This window comes from Mus caroli, unplaced genomic scaffold (genome assembly GCF_978045245.1).
Source record: "Mus caroli unplaced genomic scaffold, Mus_caroli_1 scaffold_7, whole genome shotgun sequence".
Lineage (NCBI taxonomy): Eukaryota > Metazoa > Chordata > Mammalia > Rodentia > Muridae > Mus > Mus caroli.
Window position 1 is genome coordinate 24,719,597 of NW_028227262.1, and position 15,368 is coordinate 24,734,964.

A 15,368-nucleotide genomic window follows, 5' to 3' on the forward strand; every position below is an offset into this window, starting at 1 on the left:
TGTGGCCCTCAGGGTCCAGGTCTGTAGCGTTTATGTCTTCCTTCAGGGGGGTGCTTGGTTTGCCCAGCTGGTAGGGAGTTGGGTGACCTTGCTCATACGGCTCTTTGGCGGCATGCTAGAGACTCTGACACATATCCCATTAATCCTACTGTGCGAGCAGGCTGCTAGGTGGCTGGTACAGGCAGTTGTGTGGGCAACTAGAGGCCTGGCTCGGGTATGGGGCATGGCGATGTTTGTCCAGCTGTGTGCCCACTCGTTCTTCATTGGCATGTGCCTGTGTCTGCACATCTGCTTTTCCACCATCAGCTCCAAGGTCCATGTGAGAGTGCATATGCCCTTCTGTCTCTCACTGCCTGTGAGAGTCCATGTACCCCTGAACCTGAGCATCAGAATGAGGCTTCAGGGTGGGAGACCCGGGAGTGCAACGGTGGAAGTAGGGAGACCTCAGGGGGAGACTCCGCAGGAACAGCAGCCTTGCAGGACCAGGAACCTCAGGCCCACAAGGAGAAGGGAGGTGTCACGGAACAGGAGTGAGCCCAGACGAGGTGGGTAAGTGAAGGGACCTGTCCTTGTCCTTGGGGACCGCGATTCCTCTCTCTGGTCAGCAGGCCAGGCTCAGAGCTGCTTTGCTTCTCATCCCAGGCAGTCCTCTGCGGCTGACCTTCTCTTTCCCTCTGGGGAGGTGGTGGTACCTGGGGAAGATCCAGGCAGAAAGACACAGGAAGCTTCTAGTTTTTGCCATTTATCCAAAGACAATATAGCTGTTCAAGGCAGCAGTAGGCTGGGGGCCTTCTCCACACCACCTGCCTTTGTACATTTGCCTCCCTTGTCTGTGTGCCTTTGCCCCCTGGAGCAGCCTCTCTCTTCTTCCGTTCCAGTTTACACTTCCTGGTGGGGTCTGTTGCTCTTTGTTTCTCAGGTTGTTTGCCTCCTCAAGATCACTTTGGTGGCTGTGGTTTATTGACTCTTGGACTTTTCCCACTGAGTAGTTCCTTCCATCGGCACCCTACAACCCCCGAGCCCGAATTGCCCAGGTATGCTGCGTTCTGCTGACCCCTTGCTCTCCCTGCAGTGGTCCCCAGTGCTGCGACTCTCATCATTGTGGTATGCGTGGGCTTTCTGGTGCTTATGGTTATCCTCGGCCTCGTTCGGATCCACTCCCTTCATCGCCGCGTCTCAGGAACTGGCGGACCTTCAGGGGCTTCCACTGACCCGAAGGACCCTGACCTCTTCTGGGATGACTCTGCTCTCACCATTATCGTCAATCCCATGGAGGTGAGTGGCCTGGAGGGATGAAGCAAATATTCCTGATGAGGACCACGCCCGAGGCAAACGCTTTTGGTGCTGGTGCAGCTGCTGAGCTCATGGAGGGGGGGGGGAAGGATGAGACTGGGGAGGGACTCTGCAATGGCGCATGCGTGCATGCTTGTGCGTGTCCTCAAGGAGAGGTTCTGCCTGTGGCTAGGCTGTTGAGCTCTCGCTCTCTGCTTTTGTCTTCTCCAGTCCTACCAGAACCAGCAGACCTGTGTGGCAGGGGTGGCTGGTGGCCAGCAAGAGGAAGAGGACAGTAGTGACTCCGAAGCAGCCGACTCCCCCAGCAGTGATGAGAGACGCATCATTGAGAGCCCCCCACACCGCTACTGAGGCTCCAACCCTGCCAAGAGAGAGAGGCCTGCCCTGGGGAGACAGGCACTCAGGAAAAAAGGGAGAACGGCGGCATTTTGAGAGAAGAGAGACCGAGGGGGGAGAAAGAGTTCTTTATTTGGAGCAGTCCTTCAATCTCAGAATCCCAGGAGGCCCCACAGGGGTTGCCCTCCTCCTTCAGCCTGCCCCTGCCTTGGGCTGCCCTTCCCCTGGCGTGCTCCTGAGGCGTCTGCCCCAGCTGGCTGCCCTGGGAGAGTGGCTGGATGGCTTTGGCCCTGTAGCCTACCTGTGGCAGCACACCGTGCCAGCCATGCACTGTATTAGGGAGGGGGATGTCAACTGCTTTGGTTGAGGTGGGAATGCAATTGATGGGCGCCTGCTGCTGTGTCCTTCTCTACTCTGTTCTGTCCGTGAGGGCCTTCCTTCTGTTGCCCCTCCCCCTCCCGCTTCCCCTAGGATCCCCTCGCCTCTATTTCCATTTCACTCTGGGGATCCCTGCTCCTCCCTCTTCTCAGCCTCCTCCCTCTTTTGTCCTCTTTTCCTCTCCTGCCTGAGCAGTACCAAGGTCTTACTGTCTCTATTCCTTTCTCCATGGCCTGCTTTGCCTAGGTTGTGGGGAAGGAGGAGGAGGGGGACCCTCGGGGTGTATTATATATAGTGTATATTTTTTCAATGTTGTCGTGAGCGCAGCTCCTGTGTTTCTGTGTGCAGCTCACAGCCTTGTATGTGTGCGTGTGCGTGGCATCGTCATGTCCTGGGGTGAGGGTAGGGGATGGGTGTGGTAAAGGAGGGCCACACCCTAGGGTTTTCAAATAAAACAACCAGAAAGAAGTTCTTGCTTGCTGTTTACCTGGCTGATTCTGTGTGACTGTGGGCTTTCTGATCTTAGGGGCCATTTAGGCCTCTGAGCAGGTTGAGGTGACAGGGCAGGGTTGGTACTAGCTGTGTAAATCCCCAGGTTATCACTGGGAATGTAAGATGGGGTCGGAGGACTCACACTGTGTCCTTTCCCCTGCATCCTGGAAAGGGATGACATAGACGCATGCGCAGATGCCCACTGCTCTCTGGGGACATTGTGAGCCCCTCCCCCATTTTCAAAATCCCAACCAGAGCACATTGGCTCCTGGGGCTCCTAGTCAGAAAGCATAAGGGAGGACACTGGCGATTCTGTTCTTTGCAACTACGAGATCAAGAGCTCTTTTTGCGGAGGAAATCTGTAGCTCAGGCTCAAGGGCTCTGCTTTGCCACGCCCCCAACATGGCTGCTGAGTAGCCTTAGCTCTCTTCATGCTGACACCGTAGTATGGCAGGTTCTGGTCTGTCCACAACCTTTGGGCCATTTATTCACTGTCCTTTGTGTCTCTAGGCCTTAGGTGATAAAGGACAGAAGGAGACAGAGCTAGCAGAGAGGGGACTGCTGCTGTAGACACTGTCCTTCCTGTACTGTCCCTGCTCTAGGCCATACAGCGAACCACACACACCTCAGTTCCTTTCTGAAGGGCAAGTGATTTAGAACATTAGCGTTTCCTAGTTCTCTGTGGTCCTTTATAGCACCATGGGGTGGAGCTGGGACTGCCTAGTCCGCTGATGCTCCGTTCACCTCTCCAGCTTCCATCAGATGCCCTGGACCCAGCTCACAGTTCCAACTCTCAGCTGTCTGCTGATGGCGCCACATGTATGTCTTTCACCCAGGCACTTCCTTTCTGGTCCTTCCCCCCTATCTGTTGGTATGAAGACCTGGGCAACCTATGCCTCAGACTTAGCTTTTGCTCAAACTCTGTTGTCATGGTTACCTCTGCTTATGCTTCCTGTGCAGTGTCCTCATCCAGAAAGCAGGCAGTTGGTCTAGACTCCTCTCACCCATGCCCATGTTCAAATGGTGACCACACCTTGTCATTGCTTCTTCAGTTTTCTTAGACGTGCCAGGCTGCCGCTGCAGCTGATGCCACTCGGATTTGCATTCTTCACTGAGAGCCCCCTACCTGTCTCCAGCTCCTCTGTCTTGGCCCATTTCAGTCCATCGTTAACTCTGAGTCTTAGTGGCCTTTCTAATGCACAATTCCACCTATGCCATTCTCCTTCCTGTCACTGGTTTGGTCAATAGCAGATGCTCTGGCAGCCTCTTAGCTCCTCTTCCTTGATGGCTTCTTTGCCATCACTATCTCTGCACACCTGAATGCAGGGAACAAAAGCCACCGGCACTTTCTGGAGTCACACTGCTCTTTCTTGCTTCTGTGTCCTTGTGTGAATTGTTCTGTCAGTCATGTTTTCCTCCTCTTAGCTGCCTAATAGCCCGACTCATTATTGAAGACCATTCTAAGAGGTCTTCAGTGTTCACATACCCCATGGCCACACCTCCATGACAGCATGTCCCATGAGGCTATAGCACACCTATCTCTATCAAATAGATTCTCTGTATACCCTGCAACTTGTGTAGGGCCAGGCACACCCCAGGGGCTCAGATGCATAAAGTTGTGGGTAATCTTGAGACTCCAAGAAGACTTACTGGTGAGGATACAGGAGCGCTGCCTTGGTGACCCATTGGCCTGGGAGGCCAGGGGTGGAAGGTGTCCCAGAAGGTGCCCAGCAGTGTGTCTTCCTATAGCCGTTGGCTTGGATGTCCTGCTGTTGCCTATCTGTGACAACACCATAGGAGACAGCCTTCCACCTGTTCCTGTAGTCCCCAGAATCCCAAGGTGGAGCTCAGAGGCTTGAGACAATGGGAAGCTTTAACTCCCAAGAGAGTAGAGGAGTTTTTGAAATTTGTGGATCTGGCTTCCAGTGCAAACAACCTTCCTCTCCTCCCTCTTTTCAACCTTCTGGTCCTCACTCATCCTGGATCTCAGAGACTGAGTCTTCCTATTCATAAGAGCAGAAGCCATGCCCTGCCATTATTTTTATTTGCTTTTATTATGCTGTGACTCCCTTGGAATCTTCATTCATCCTTTGTAATTTCTGCACCATCAAATGTCTTCAATTCCTGCTCCTGACCTCTTGGTTGCTCTCTTACCTGGCCTCTCTCAGTCTCCTTGTTTCTGTTTCTATATCCTGTCTGTCTCTGCCTTAGCACGCACGCACGCACGCACACACACACACACACACACACACACACAAACACACAAACACACAAACACACACACACAGAGAAAGAGAAAGAGAGAATGAGAGAGAATAGAATTAGGCAAGGTGCCAACTTCAATGATCTAGGGAAAGGGCAGCAGGCAAGACTCCAAATGAGTCTTTCTTTTCTTGCTCAAGATCTCCTAGAACATTCTTTAACCTCCCTTGCAGAACCGGGCAAAGCCCTAGGACCTCAGGATTGGCTGGATTTCAAGCTCAACCAGTCTCAATTTAATTAGACGTAGCAAACAGATTTCCCTCGGCCTCACTCATTTTCCCCTCCTGCAGTGGGAGGCTCTGTCCCTCTTAAGTCCACTCTTGGCCAGGAAAATTAATTAGCTTAATCCATGATGAAGCAAGTGCCGAACTACTGGGAAGCCACACTGTGGAGGCAAGCGTGTCAACTGCCGGCTCAAGTGTCACTGTGTCTTTCTTCATGTTACCAAACCAGAACCCTGGAACCCTGTCTCAGTGTTGCCAGGGAGGTTGGCTGCAAGTTGCTCAGTGGAGGTGTGCAGCTTTTGGGCTCTCTTAGAATTATCCACCCATCATCCCTCCCCTCAGGGGCTTTTTTGGGAAGGGTCAAGAACATGTCTGCTTCCATTCTTTGAGGAGCTGTGGAAGATGTCAGGCTCTTTTCAGATTTCAGCTTTTCAAGGACTCTCCTAAGTGGATTCACTAAAACTCCCAAGACCAGTCACATTGTGGGGTTCTTCTAGGCTGTGTGAGAATTCCTGAGATCCTTCAAACCCCTGGGTGTTTCCTGGGGGTGTCTGAAAATATACCGTTGAGGATGGACTAGCGCCCAACGTGGCTACCAATTTCCTGAATTCACTCCCCTCAGCAGCAGTGCTCTCTCTCCAGCTGCTTCCTAGGAGGGAAGAAGGCATGGGAAAGGAGGTAGGCATTTGACTGATGGGTAAGCCCCTGGCATCAGCAGGGGAGGGAGCTGTTTTATCTATCTCTTTAGTGCTGGAGTTTTTCAGTGCTGTTTCCTCTCTCACAACATTCTGAGAGTACTTAAAATACTCTCAACCTACAAGAAAAGGACAGATGAAGTTCTAAATTTAGAGACGGTGGATAGAAGGAGGGGGAATGGAGACTCTGGGATATACTGGAGCTGGCTCTGTCAGAGAGGAGAGAGAGAGAGAGAGCGAGCCCGTGCCTCCTGGCTGTGGCTTCTAGTCCATAAGGATGAGGAAGCCTCTGTTTTAATTTTCATGGTCTAAGACATGACCCCAGTTCTTCCAACCCCTTCTTCCACCTCCCTCAGCAGTTGGTATTTTTCTCCTTTTTTGGTGGGTTGTAATGTGACTGGCTCTGGAGGAAGAGGCTGTTCACAGGGACAATAGCCACTCAGAGGATGCCTTTCCTTTGTTGGTGGGTCACCTTGAAGCATTTTCTCTCCATCCATACCACTGTGGGGAGGGGAAGTAAGTGCAAAAGAAGACACAGCAGTGACAACTTTCAGACCACAGCAGGACTACATGCCAGAGTGCCAGGCCCGAGGTAGACCTGGGCTGTGCTGTGCGGGCCATCTGTTCCCATGGACCTGGGGCCTGCATAAGCTCCTGTCCTAGTGACACTTACCGACTAAGTGACTAAGCTTCCTTGCCCCTGGCCTTTCTCCTTCAGTAGATTATCTCAGACCTTTGCTAAGGCAATAGAGAGTTGACAAAGTGGCTGTTGACAGGTCAATAGACTCTAATGTAGACAAGAGAAATGCCAAGGGCATGCAGAGCCTATTATGTGGAGGGAGTTCGCTTTTCCCTTGAGCTAGGTTCTCATGTAGTTTTTAAACTCACTTGGACAACTGTGAATTCTTGAGCCTTTTGCTTCTACCTCCTAATCTCTGGGACTGCAGGCATGCACTGCCTACCTAGCTGGTTTTGGTTGGAAAGGAGAAAGCATCGGAAGGCACTCCCAAAGAGCCCCATCACCATTTCCATCTCTAATAATCTAAATTGTGTTAAGAGGTACAAAATCGACTGGATGGACCTTCTTAGTAGTTCAGCTGACCATGTTACTCATATCCCTGGAAGTCACTTAGTCGTCAGCGGGGGGGGGTGGGGGGGTGGGGTGGGGGGTGGGGTGGGGGGGTATTACTTTGACATGTTCACTTTCTCCTTATTTGGAGTGAATAGACATTTCTTTTAAGTCTCTCCAGAAACAGCAATTTAGAAAGTGGAAGAAGATTGGAAAGCTACACGGAGCTCTTGGTGGGATAATCCTTTCATTAGAGTTTAATTCTATAGTCACTATCATGGGTTTTTTTCCTGGGGAGGAGTGAACAAATGTCCACTCACCCCAGATAGAGCACTGGCCACAGACAGAAGAAACAACTCCACTGGAGTCTACCTTTGAACCAGTGAGTTTACTGGAGTTACTTTTAGGAGCTCCAGTAGGAGTGCCGATTACGATGGGTGATTCAAAGGCAGCTTTGTTACCAAAAGCCCACCCCAGCATAAAGACTGTGCCCCTGAAACTCCCTGCAAAGTTGGAGGCATTTCAGCCAGCAGGAGAGTCTCTGCTTCCCCTCAGTTGTACTGCTTACATGACTTGGGGGACTGGACTTGTGAATATCGAAGCTGAGCTTGCAGATGCTGGTGAGATGCCCTGGCTTCTTTCCTCCTTTCAGGAGGGAACGTTTCTACTGAAGAGGAAATGCTACTGCACTGGTAGAACCTGACTCGGAACCAGAAGGGTGGACTGCTGGAGAGACTGCCAGTGTACATTGGCACAGAGTTGAGCGACTTCTCCTTACTTCTGCTGCCATTCATAAGCTAGCAGGCTGCGAACATTCAGCCAGCCATTCATAATCTAGTGTTGTGAATGTTTAGTTAGCCACTCATAAGGTAGTGGGCTGTGAACATTCAACCACACCAACCTCTGAGAATGCTCTTGGTATAGTGACCAGCATGTCCCAACACTGCTCTGAACACCAAAGCTATGTATATTTTAAGTCAATTGATTTTGATTTCAAAATTCATCTGTGGTAATGCCTCCCCTGACCCGCTGTTGAGGCTGTTTGTAGTGGTGAGACTCTAGAGTAATATTACTCTAGAAGGAATATTAGCATGTTTGATTTTGGGGTGCTGCTCCAAACCCCTCTAGGGGTGGTATGTAACTAATATGCACAGAAATAAGTTACATCTACTGTATTGCTGTATGGAAGTCCCCGAATTTCTGAATAGTAAATTATATTTGGCCCCAAGAGTTTCAGAGAAGGGATTGTGGATGTGAGGAAATGAAGGTTTAGGTAGTGGCAAGCTTCTGGTAACACCATTGGGTTTGGGGTGATCATTTTTGAATTAGAGACCCAGGTTATCTCCATCTGGTGCCTCTGTTGTTCTCAACACAAGACCTCCAGAGGCTTTTTGATACTGGATCTCACACTGAACTCAGAGCTCACCAGTTTGGCTTCTGGCTGACCAGTAAGTCCAAGGAATCTCCCTGTTTCTGCCTGCCAGGTGCTGGGGCTACAGGTGACCAGTGACATGCCCAGCTGTCCAAGAATGGTCACACCAAATTAGGAAGGACCAGAGTTAGAGGTTGGTACCTGGGAGGCTTTCAAAAGGAAGGCCTGGGAATAGCACTTACCGTTTTTTTTGTTTGGTTGTTTGTTTTTGTTTTTTGTTTTTTTACAGTCCACTAGCTAATACTAATACCATGGACATTTTAACTGCAAAGGAAGCTGGGAACTGTAGCTCAGCTGCTTGACCATGGTGAGGAGGAGAGGGCTGTTTAGCAATCAGCCAGCTGTCTTGATAACAGCCAGTCCCTTTAGTCAGCACGTATCCATTCCTGTCTGCATGCTGTAGAGATAGTCACAGTCCTCAAGCAGGCATGGCGCCTAGCTCACTCTTCAGCATTTCTGTGCGCAGTGTTCTGCTTATGTCTCTGCATGGCTTGGTGACCTATGGCCTAAGGACAGGTTATCCAGACGCTGCCATTCCCCGTAACCTTTGCTGTTATTTCCTTGTAGCTGAGCTTCTCTTTGCCCAACTCTTCTCTTGTTTGCCTGGCAGATGTTGGTCCGGACACACTTGCCAGTAGTGTCAGAGTGCATTTCCTAGGCTACTCGACCTGGGACGATAAAGTTGAGCTAAGGATATAGTCTCACATTTAAGACAAAAGGCTTTAAAATTTTTCTGTGGTCATTTCTTCCTCTTTTTTTTTCTACAGTTCTTTCCTTGCTCTAAGTTTTTTAATGGCTTATTATTTTCTTAGTTTTTCAAAGGACATGCTTTTGATACATCTATGACATTTCTCTAGACACCAATGTCAAAACCAAGCACACTTAACCTTTTTTGGTTTTGTTTTTAAAAAACAAAACAAAACAAAACAAAACAAAACAAGATCTTGCTATGTAGTCCAAGCTGTCTTGAGGTTCAAAATCCTCTTGCCTCACTCTTCTGAGTTCTAATATTACAGACACGTTTCCTAGCCCCTCAGCTGTGTGTGTGTGTGTGTGTGTGTGTGTGTGTACCTGTGTGATAGAGGGACTCCCTCTTCCTACAGCTCTGACTTTTATGAATAAAGCATAAACTACAATGTTATATAGATACATTGTGATCTACCTTTACTAATGTGTTCCTCCTGTAATCTTTGTAGGGTTTTCTTTTTTTTAGTATTATAGGTGAATTGGAAATTTCTGGTTTCTTTGGAGACTCAGATGTCTTATGTGATGTTTTTCTGGAAACTGTTGTATGAGAGGATGTTTTTGCTGAAGCAGACATGTGGGAGGATGTTTTGCTAAAAACAGACCCACAATGTTTTTCTGGAGGCAGCCTGAAAAAGGGGCATGTGATGTTTTTTTCTAGAGTGGATGCTTGAGAGAACATGTGATGTTTGTAAAGGATATACATATACCCCAATGGATGGTGACAGTGCTGGATGGTATTGGTAGGCCTTGCCATTCATTGCTGGTTTTCATTGGGGTTTGCTGATGCTGGGTGGTATTGGTATGGGTTACCACTCTTTGTTGGTCATCATTTGTTGTGACTTAATAGAAACACACCAAAAAACTTCTGGTGGTGCTCCGGCAGCTTCTTGCTGTTTCCATAGACTCAGGCTGACTAGCAGAGCCTTGCATTTTTTTCTGGATCAACTTATTGTTGTTAATCCATGAACAGTGTTTGCTAGTCCTGCTGTTGTTGATTTGAGAATTGTGTTTGTGAGCCCTTGCTGTTGTTGATTTGTGAATGGTGTTTGTGAGTGGATTGAGCTGCTGCCACCGTTCATGTGAACTCAACTGCTAATATCCTGACAACACAGATTAGATGTGCTCCAAAGAGATATTTAAACAGGTGTACAACCTACTTTGCTCTATCAACCTTTCCTTTTCACTATCTCTGGTGGGTGATGGGTTAGAAGGGACATTAAAGCATTTAGGAACAAACCTTTATTAAAAGTAGGTTTTGGAAAAAAAAAATCTAAGCCTATAAATGGCACCCAACATGGGACTCGAGTTCAAGACTCTGATATTTTAGTATTATAGGTCAAAAGTTGCTGTTCCTGAGACACATAACATATTTTTCCCATTATTTTCATAAGCTAGAGTCTGTATATTTCTAGGAATGTTGTGCCTTCTTTTATAACTGGAGGAAGATAGCTTCGGCAGAAGGGTACTGACTGAGCTGGCCAAGCCTGTAGTATCAAACAATAGGAAATCACTTTTTGGGGGATGGTGGTGGTGTCTGATAATCTTTCTGAACATAGATGATTTTTAGAAAAATTTTAGGGTCCCAGAAAAATTGAGCTAAAGCAGAGAGTTCAGTTAGGTCTTCTGCCCCAACCCCAGTCGAGGGGGCTTTTCATTCCCTTATTAGAGTAGCACATTTGTTAAAAATGATGGAACTACCAGGCAGTGGTGGAGCATGCCTTTAATCTTAGCACTTGGGAGGCAGAGGCAGGTGAATTTCTGAGTTTGAGGCCAGCCTGGTGTACAGAGTAAGTTCCAGGACAGCCAGGGCTACACGGAGAAATCCTGTCTCAGAAGAAAACAACAACAACAACAAAACAACAACAACAACAACAACAAAACTCCACCAAAACCAGAGTATTAGGCCAGGCAGTGGTGACGAATGCCTTTAATTTCAGCACTTGGAAGGCAGAGGCAGGAGGATTTCCGAGTTTGAGGCCAGCCTGGGCTAAATAGAGAAACCCTGTCTCAAAAAAAAAAAAAAAAAAAACCCAAAAAACAAAACCAAAAACCAAAAAAAAACCCCCCAAAACAAACAAAAACAAACAAACAAAAACCAAAAAAACCCCGATGGAACCACATTGCTATCAGTATCACCCACAGCCCACGACTCCCTAGGCCTTTCTCTTCGTTCTCTCCACTCTATGGGACTTGAGGAACAGACAGTGCCATGCACTTCAATTACAGTGCTGTGTAGTTGAGCTACCTTGGTCTTTGGTGCTTCACTTATTCATCCCTCCTTTTTGACTCCACCCCAGACAACTACTGGTCTTTTACAGTATCCAGTTTTTTTTTTTTTTTTTAAAGAATGTCATAGATTTAGAACCGCGTAGATTAGTGCTGAGTCTACATTGTTGATAACTCATTTCTTTCTCATGTAGAATACTTTTCTATTGTATGGATGATGAATAGATCCTGTCTATTCATCTTGGGCCTCATGGCTGCTTTTGAACTTTGGTAATTATGAATAGATATATGTAGTGTTTTGCATGTATTTAACTTGTCAATGCATCTGGCTAACTACAAAGGATCATACATATGTATAGTAAGAATATATTTAGCTTTTTATGGAGTGGCCAAACTCTTCAAAAGTGGCTATGCCATTGTATTAGTCAGGGTTCTCTAGAGTCACAGAACTTACGGGTAGTCTCTATATAGTAAAGGAATTTGTTGATGACTTACAGTCTGTAGTCCAACTCCCAACAATGGTCAGCAGCAGCTGTGAATGGAAGTCCAAGGATCTAGCAGTTGTTCAGTCCCATAAGGCAAGCAGGTGAAGGAGAGAGAGAGAGAGAGAGAGAGAGAGAGAGAGAGAGAGAGAGAGAGAGAGAGAGAGAGAGAGAAAGAGAGAGAGAGAGAGTCTTCCTTCTTCCAATGTCCTTATGTAGGTCTCCAACAGAAAGTGTAGCTCAGATTAAAGGTGTGTGCCACTATGCCTTTAATCTCAGATGACCTTGAACTCAGAGTCTCCCTGTCTTAATCTTCTGGAATTCATAGCCACTATGCCTCAAGATCTCCATGCCAAGATCCAGGTCAGAAACTTCTATCTCTCAGCCTCCAGATTAGGATCACTTGTGAGCCTCCAATTCTGGATTGTAGTTCATTCCAGATATAGTCAAGTTGGCAACCAGGAATAGCCACTACAGCCATCTTGCATTCTTGTCAGAACTGACTGATAGTCCCTCTTGACCCACATCTTCACCAGCATTTGATAGAGTCAGATTTAGGATGCTGGACATCCTAATAGGTGTATAATGACCTCTTGTCATTGTTTTCACTTACAATTACCTAAGCATATGGTGATGAACATCTTTAGATTCCTGTGTTTGTCCCTTGCATATCAGGTGAGGTTCCCACTCCTGTGCTGTAGACGAGAAAATTAGATGAGAGTCAGAATAGCTACTGCAACTCATGTGTGGTGAATATAACTAACGTTTTGGAGGATTGTGAATCAAATTCTTTTCACTAAAGCTCAGTCCAAAAAAAAAAAAAAAAAAAAAAAACAACAAAACCCAACCCACCAATGACATGATTTTGAAATTTTGCTTACATCAGTCTTTCTTTTCTCATTCTATTCCGAGGTCCCCTCTTTGTTTCCATCCTGTTTATAGAGCTTTATTTAGCTCTTCCTCTTCACAAATCTGCTAGGCACAAATTATCTTTATTTTCTTTCATTGACAATGTCCTCACGTTCTCTCTTATTGCTCTAGCTGCTTTCAATCTCTCTCTTGTTTCTAGTTTTTGAAACTTGGATAATATGTGCCTTGGTATGTGTTTCTTTAGGTTTATTCTGTTTGGATTTTGCTCAACTTCTTTCATCTGTAATCTAGAGCTCTTGCCAAATTCAGGGCAGTTTTGGTTGCAACTTAGGGTACCCTCTCAGCCATCCCCTCCCTCAGCACTCTGAAGATGCACGTGCTGGATCTTTTGTTATGGGTTCTGCAGGCCCTGGGTCCGTTTAATTGATTTTTTCCCTCTGGTCTATTTCTCCTCTGTCATTCAGCCTGAATAATTTCTACTGTCCCATCACCCGGCCGGGCGACTGATTCTTTCCTCTGTCATGTTCATTCTATTGGTGAACCTTTTAAAGTTGATTATTGCATATTTCAGTCCTAGATTTTCTATTTGGTTTATAACCATGGGAAAACCTAAGTGGTTGACTCTTTAGCTTGCTTGTTTTTAGTTAGTAGCTAATTTTGAAGGTTATACACCTGACTGATATATTATTATCCTCTCACTGGCTTTGTGGCATACAACCCCTGAGACATAGGGGTATAATGATAGCAGTTGCCTAGGTTACTCTTCGAGGGCCTGAAGTGCTTCAGCTGAAAGCACTGGCTTTTCCTATGGGAATATGGATGGCTCGAGGATGACAAAGACAGGATGAATCAAGCTGGGCGTTGCTGCCTCAGTATTGTATCAATGTTCCCCTTGACTACCTTAACCTTTGGGTGAGATCTCTGTTCAACTCTGCTCACATCCTATTAACCACATCAGAAACGTCTTCTCTGGAACTATAAGATTAATTTGACCTAAACCTCCCTAAGTTCTCTGCCCCCCCTCCAGGGCTGATGACACCAAGATATCGGTAATTAAGACTATCCTATTTCAGGCCAGTGAGCTTTGCCTAAAAGCCTCTGGCCACCGGCTCTTTCTCCACTATTGTGCCAATTCCTTCCCCATCCCCTGCCCCTGTTAAAACACGGTAAGACACCTTAGTTTTCCAGAGAGTCTTTGTCGGTCATATGGCTCATCTTTAGTTTTGATGGCTTTCAGGTAAATCTTTTTCCTTGGCCCCACAACCTGTATTTGAGTCATTGGCTGTTTCAAGTGGTAAGGTAACAGATATGGTTTGGCAGCAGTATTTTAAAAATATATCTTCTGTGTCTTTGCTGGGGATCTGTAATATTTAATGTTTGAAATGAACTTTGAGCCTTGAGCATGGGGACTTCTCGCTGCTCCTGGCACATACTCGGCAAGTGCCCTACCACTGAGATGTATTCCCAGCCTGGCTCTGTGTGTTTTGTCTATTCAGAAGGGTTTATAATTGCTCAATGAAACATTTTAGAACTATTTGATTAGCATTTAAAGAAATAGGTGTCATTGTTATATTTTTTTCTGTACAAATATCACTATATTTTGTTCTTATTTGGCCCCAGTGTCCCCCACTTCCACTCTGCCCTTTCTGCTGATTTCTTTTCCTCACTCAATTAACTCCCCTTTGTGGTAATGAAGCTTTTTCTTAAATGATAAGTACCCTAAAATAACGCTAATGCCTCTGTCATCTCAGAACTGGGCGTTTATGTTGATATGGTCCAGCCTGAGATGTTCAGGGGTCTTGGTAAGTGAGGGAATTTTGATTGATACCTGAACATTTTTTGCAGTGTGATATGAGATTCTGAGTATTATGTAAGACTTTTACCTCAACTGAATTAAAAGAAGATACCCTTCCAAATGTGCCTGTGTGAACACCTTGGTTCCCAATTTCTTGTAGAGCAACCCTAGGGAGGGGGTTGGATCCTTATGGTTTTTTTCTTTTTTTTTCTTTTTTTTTTTCTTTTTTCCACAGGGCCTCTCTACCTAGCCCTGGATGTCCTGGTACTCACTGTATAGACCAGGCTGGCTTTGAACTCAGAGATTTGCCTGCCTCTGCATCCCAAGTACTGGGATTAAAGTTGTGCACTAATATGTCTTGATGGATTCTGGTCTTAAAAACAAGAACAACAGTAACAACAACAACAACAACAACAACAACAAACTAAAGCATCCCCCTCCGAAAGAATGTGGACTTGAAAACGTACAAAGAAATTTGTCTGTTCAAGTGAAATTGCACTTAAAGAACACAGAATTGACAAAATTGGTTAAGTTATAAGCTAGAGGTGGATTTCATTATTGGTCAGGAAATCAGCCTAGGGATCCTGGCAGGGACAGAGCTCTTCTCGGCAAGGGGTGTGGTGTCACACGTGTGTAATAACAGCACTCAGAAGGGAGAAATAGGACCGGGAATTCAAGGCCCGCCTGGGCTACATGAGAACCACCATAATGCCCCTCTCCATTGAAGCCAGACACAGCAGCTCATGACCATGATCCTAGCATACAGGATGCTGAGGCTTGGGAATTGCAGCAAGCTTGAGCCTGGCTACACAGTGAAAAATAAGATTGAGGAACTGGGCTATCTAGGTCAGAGGCCAGCAAAGCATGATGGAGCCTGTGCCCTGTTTTTGTACAGTCTAAAAGCTAGGCATGTGGAGTACCCCCCCCCCCCCTTAAAGCAATTGAAATAAAGTCAAAAGAATGGTTTATCGTGGAAGTTAAATGAAACAGTATCTTCATTGCTCACAAGAACTTTGACTGGAATACCGCCATGCTTGGTCTATGGCCCTATTGTGAAATGACAGAGA

The 15,368-nt window shown here is 46.6% G+C and overlaps 1 protein-coding gene across 1 annotated transcript in view; it reads left to right on the forward strand.

Annotated features, from left to right (window-relative positions):
• Window positions 1-2,461, forward strand: part of Clstn3 (calsyntenin 3) — a 33,616-nt gene extending 31,155 nt beyond the window's left edge. Inside the window, exons 17-18 of the mRNA XM_085839939.1 lie at window positions 1,073-1,275; window positions 1,504-2,461. Of these exons, the coding sequence (XP_085696065.1) occupies window positions 1,073-1,275; window positions 1,504-1,644 (344 nt within the window). The 3' untranslated portion in view covers window positions 1,645-2,461. The remainder of the gene's footprint in view (window positions 1-1,072; window positions 1,276-1,503) is intronic.
• The last annotated feature ends 12,907 nt before the right edge of the window (window positions 2,462-15,368 follow it).